This window comes from Malus domestica, chromosome 15, assembly GCF_042453785.1.
Source record: "Malus domestica chromosome 15, GDT2T_hap1".
Taxonomy (NCBI): domain Eukaryota; kingdom Viridiplantae; phylum Streptophyta; class Magnoliopsida; order Rosales; family Rosaceae; genus Malus; species Malus domestica.
The window spans coordinates 38,380,324-38,386,259 of NC_091675.1; the positions used below are offsets into that span (position 1 = coordinate 38,380,324).

The 5,936-nt window shown below is 39.8% G+C and overlaps 1 protein-coding gene across 1 annotated transcript; it reads left to right on the forward strand.

Annotated features, from left to right (window-relative positions):
* Window positions 1-4,632: 4,632 nt before the first annotated feature.
* On the forward strand, window positions 4,633-5,082 carry LOC114821385 (egg cell-secreted protein 1.2-like). Its single transcript, XM_029093465.2, has one exon. The coding sequence runs from the start codon at window positions 4,633-4,635 to the stop codon at window positions 5,080-5,082; it is 450 nt and encodes a 149-aa protein (XP_028949298.2).
* The last annotated feature ends 854 nt before the right edge of the window (window positions 5,083-5,936 follow it).

Sequence of the window (5,936 nt, forward strand, 5' to 3'; positions counted from 1 at the left end):
GTCCATTTGGGAGGACCAGGATTTTGGCCAGGGGCCTGAGCAAGGGGGTGTTTTCTGACAAAAATTGTTGCCACCATGTCACCATTAAATATGGAGAATCACAGCGGTCATTCCAAAGCTTGTTGTTGCGGGAGTTCCAAATATCCGAGCAAATCATCATGAAGACTTCCAACATATTTAAAGGGGTGGGTTAGAAAGAAGGTCCAACACCTAAGCTTTGAAGGACGGTGAATCCTGGAGGTTGGTAAGGGCCCAAGAGGGGAGAACAACCAAGCACACCGAGCATAGTGACAATCCCTCCATCACAACATCATAACGAACTGGTGCTCGATTCCGGTTCTCCGACGACCTCCAAAGGCTGGGCTGTCCTTGACCTAGGCTCGGTCAAAATCCCACTGTCCACCGTCAACTACCTCCACTCCCACAAAATCATCTAGTAAACAGTCTCATGGAAGTAAAATAAAAATCGCTGACTTCGGAGTGAGCAAGATCATGTGCCGGACGTTGGACGCCTGCAACTCCTACGTCGGAACTTGTGCTTACATGAGCTTGGAGAGATTCGACCCAGATACGTACGACAGCAATTACGACGGCTACACCAGTGACATATGGAGTTTGGGGCTGACCCTGATGGAGCTTTACATGGGCCATTTTCCCTTTCTTACCTCCAGGTTAGAGACCAGACTGGGCCACCCTTATGTGCGCCAAAGAAACCGGTATTACAACTTTGAGTGGGGTGCTTAAACTGGTTTCTTTGGATGTGATCAAGCAAGATTGGGGTCTTGTGCATCTAACAAAGTCACTAGTTCGATCTAACGATGACGACGACGATGACCACAACAGGCTCTCAAACCAGCAGGCCAGTGGACTGGTTCCTACCTTGAAAAATGGACGATTTTTAGGAGCTCAAGAGGAGTTGACCACACAAGGCTCGGAACCATGGATCCAGATATGGTGACGATGGGGGGTCTGTAACGTGGGAAGAGTACTGTGTGAAGCTCAGATCTATCTCTCTCTGCAAAAATCATCCCATCATGTTGATAGAGTAAGCTTCAACCTCACTAAACTCCTAGGTCCCACTTTGCCATCCCGATATTTGATATAAATAGAGGGAGCAATAAGTTTTGGGAATCAAATCAAAGCGATGCCAGTAGAAGGCCCACTACTCGATCAGTCTCGAAGATAATTACAAAAAGCTGAGAAAAAACGAAAGCATAAGCAAAAGCAAATCAAAAAGAAAAGAAGAAAAGCAGTGGGAAACAAAGCAAAAAAATAGAAACAAAAGCGAAAGCAAAGCATAAAAAACCGAGAAAAAGCAGAAAGCAAAAGAAAGGCTTTCTTCTGCAGAAGCACATGGGGACACTGCAAAAGTAAGGAATAAACACCCCACCAGAATGATGTAATTTATTTTTATCTTTCGGAGACATCTGTATAAACCCCATTAGAGGGTAATATGTATAAACCCCATCAGAGGGTAATTTAAAAAAAAAAAAAAACGGCAAAGCCCAAAATAAATGGGCTGGCATGTTGTGGAGAGCGAAGGCTTATAAGCCCAAAATAGCACCAACCAGGTCATCAAAAGTACGCCCAGTACTCCACAATTATTCGGCAACCCGCCGCTATTACCACCAACCAGGTAACCAAAAGTACGCCCAGTACTCCACAATTATTCGGCAGCCTACCGCTATTACCACCAACCAAGTGATTAAAAGTAAGCCCAGTACTCCAAAATTATTCGGCAACCTGCCGCTATTACCACCAACCAGTTGATCAAAAGTACGCCCAGTACTCCAAATTATACATGAGCATTACTCATGTCATTCATACATAAACATGCATGAGCATCACTCATAACAATCATACATAAACATTCATGACCATCATTCATGTCAACATTCATGAGCATCACTCATGTTAACATTCATGAGCATCACTCATGTCAATCAACATAAACATTCATGAGCATCACTCATGTTAATCAGCTTCAAAAGCTTCATTTACAGAGCTCTAACTTCAACAGCATCATTTACAAAGCTCTAGCTTCAAAAGCTTCACTTACAAAAGCTCTAGCTTTGAAAGCTTCATTTACAGAGCTCTATCTTCAAAGCTTCACTTGCAAAGCTTCACCTGCAAAGCTTCAGTGCAGGGTATACAAATACCGCCTCCGAACAACCACCATTTCGGCCCATACATGGATTCAATTTGAAGTCTTCAGCCAACATACTCTGTTGACCGAAGACTTGGGGGACTACATTATGTACCATATATTGGGCCTCAACTGGGCCTCATGAAAAATACTTGGGGGACTTAGCCCATTATTTATGTATTAAAAAGCGAGCCCTTATTCTATAAAAGGGACTCCCTCACTTTCAAACGCCACAAGCCGAGCCAACCAAGGCAATGTAAGCCACGAGCCGAGCAGCCTCGTAGCGTGTGCTACTTCTAGTTGAGCATCATTTCAGATTGAGCATTGCCTCATATCGAGCATCAGTTCAAGACAACATCTAGTTACTTCGGCCCACACATGGACTGAATTTCAAGTCTCCAGCCAAAAGACTCTCTTGACTGAAGACTTAGGGGACTACTGTTTATACCATATTTAGGGCCTCGTATTTAGACCTCGTATAAATACTCGGGAGACTTAAATGTAATTATGTAATAAAGGAAGGGGCAAATATGTAATAAGTAAGGAGTCCTTATTCTATAAAAGGACCCCTCACCCTCACAATTAGGGGAGGCCATTTCTGGAGCCTTCTCAGCCCTCTCATCCCCTCTCAAAGTTCTCACTCTCAGAGCTCTCTCCTCCTCAGATAAATATATAATCAATGTGGACGTAGCCCAAACCTTGGGGGTGAACCACGATACATTTTGTGTTATTTACATTTCTTGCAGATTCACGGTCGGATTTACGTTGTTCCAAGACCTCCGGTTTTGTGCATCAACAAGTTTAATACCAAATGATCATTACTTGTCAAAATAACATAGAGACATGCCAAACAAAAGGTATGTCTCAAACACATTGTATAATGTTTCATTAGAAGTATACGTTTCAAAAATAAAAACTTTACGTACCAAATGTCCGGTACGTTCTAAATTCATATTTTCATGACCCAACAATCAATATGTGTCAACATAAGATTCACTAAAGTACCAAACTCCTGGTACGTTACAAATTTAGTATGAAAAGAGGGCATTAAAACTTACAATACGATGAGTTCAGTAAAACAATTCATTGATGATTTTGTATTTGATCATAGGGGTGTTGATTTCAGAAGCTTATCGTTGTCGACAATATTAATTGAAAACTAGTGAATTCTAATTTTAGAAAATTGTTTTCCAAATCGACATATTGAATGAGAAACGTGAGCTATTGTAAATCAAATCTAAAATTTAACAAGATTAATATCTTTAAGTTCAAATCCTTCATATCTTGCCACTTAGTACTACGGTTTGGTGGTATTCCTCTTCATTTGAAAGTGTGAGGTCTTAAGTTCGAATCTCGTGGATAGTGAATTCGATACCATATTAGGCTGCCCATTGTTTAATTGTTACTTAATGTCGGTTAGTAGCGTCATCATGTCAAAATTTAATGTCGCTTATAAGTAACGTAATCTACGATGTCTCTTTTAAGCGACGCTGTTGTTCTTTTTATTTTATATTACTTTGCTTCATGGTGGCGGATTAAGGGGTCTAAGCGACATCAATACCCTTTCCGTGAAGGTAGTATTGGTGTCGCTAACCCAATTCGACATTGCACTATTTAATGTCAGATTATTACCATATAGCCGACATTAATTGGTGTTTCTTGTCGGTTTTTGATCGCCAATGATAGTCCCTTTTGTAGTAGTGTTCCTCTTCCTCTTAGTGTAAAAATATCGATGTACTAAAAACAAAAAACATCCTTCTTATCTTGAACAATCAGTATTCTTCTCGAATTAAAACTCTGAGACATCAATTAGCAAGAATCTAGGAACCTCCTTTCTTTTGGCGCGAAGAAACTGGATACCAAAATCTGATTTGTTAAAGGCTATGGCAGGTCATGTAATTTAGGTACATCAAAATGGGTAAATTAAGATACACATTGCACCAAAATTGTAGGAGAATGTTTAATCAAATTCTTAAAGCAAACATGTTTAGTCTAAGAAGCATAAAAACGACGTGGCTATATCAAAACATCCAAGGATCTCCGGAGCGCCACAAAGACCTATGGTTAACACTTCTGTAGTCACCCGAACATGTATCAGGGGCTCAAATGATTTACCGAAGCGACGAGATCTTGAAAGCTTCTTTTTCAAGTGTCAGTAGCGAAAACATTTTGTCAATCGGGGAAGGTCTTTGGTGACAACACCCATCAGGCATCGGCATTCAGCTCATTACCTTCTTTCTCGTAAGTTACACATGTAACCGTTTCCTGGAATATTAATCAAACACCAAAATTAAATTATCAAACTCCATGATCATGATATTAATTAACTCCTTAATCAATAATTAGTAGCCCTCTCTGCTTCCTCACCGGATCAATCTCCACTATAAATTATTTCCCAAGCCCCAACAGTTTCTTCACACATTTGGATTTTCAGAAAAACAAATACATACATATATTTCATCTGTGGTAGTTCTAGCAGTAAGACCATGGCTTTAGAAAATGTAGCTCTCCTGGTGACAGTATGCCTAATATTCACCGGTGCAAACTATGCGCTTGCAGCAAGGAACGTGATTGATCCCATTCAGCCAGCCTACAGCATCCCCATCACAGCGAGAATCAAAACTGGAAGTGAAGGAAATGGCGGGCTAGTTGATTGCTGGAATGCGCTTGCGGAGCTGAAATCATGCTCCAATGAGGTGGTTCTGTTTTTCCTGAATGGGCAGGCTGATATAGGGCCTGATTGTTGCCAAGCCATTGCCACTATTACGCGCCACTGCTGGCCTGCAATGCTGACTTCCATCGGTTTCACGACTGAGGAGGGTAACATTTTGCTAGGCTACTGTGATGCCGCTGCATCTGCTACTACTACTAATTCCTCCGCCCCTGCTTCATCTCCTCTTGCTGCCGCCACCACGCCTACTCCTCCCGCCAACTAATGCCACGCCTGTCCCCTCCGGCAACCATCATGGTTTAATATATTGGACTTTTAATTAGAGTATAAAAATATGTCTCTCCATTCTCAAGTACTACTACTACTACTAAATTTTGTTGAATGAATGGTGATTTTAAGGTGAACAGCCATATAATAAATGTTATTTGTAACACTTTTATTTGGATGTTCACCAATCTTGCCTCGATAAATCAGTGAAAAAAAACCAAAGCCAAGGAGAAAAATCGAGCATAATTTAAGAAATATTGATAATGTGTTGGACAAGCATAATGCTGCCTCACTAAAATCTTGCCAACAAAAAACCCAATGGGACAAAAACGGATTTGTGCATTTCACTCTTCAAGACAGTGCGCGAATGTAGTTTTAATAAATCCCTTAAAATTTTAATTTATATAAAAAAATAAGAAAAATGTATAAATTTATATGACATTTAAAAAAAACATACTTTTATATTATTTTAGTGTTCCAATGATTAAAAGATTTTTTATTGTTTGGTATAATTAGAGCCGGGCTGAAGAATTGAATGGTATAACCTTTGCCTACTATTTTGTGAAACCTTTTACATATTGGATAATTTGTTTAAGGCCTTATAAATTTTCAACACTAGAATCCTGTTATTCAATATTTGACAATTTTAAGCGAGGTAATTTTAGCAAGTGACGTAGACTTTGGTTAGAAAAAAAAATTGTTGTATTGACATTAGTTGAAGAGAAGAACTGTGGGGAAACAAACAACTTGCTCAGTAGGTAGCACCATAATAAACAAGTCGAGTTTAAAAGCCATTGAAAATTAACTAGTATATACAAAAACAATTAACCCCTTTCATTTATTTTTGCACTT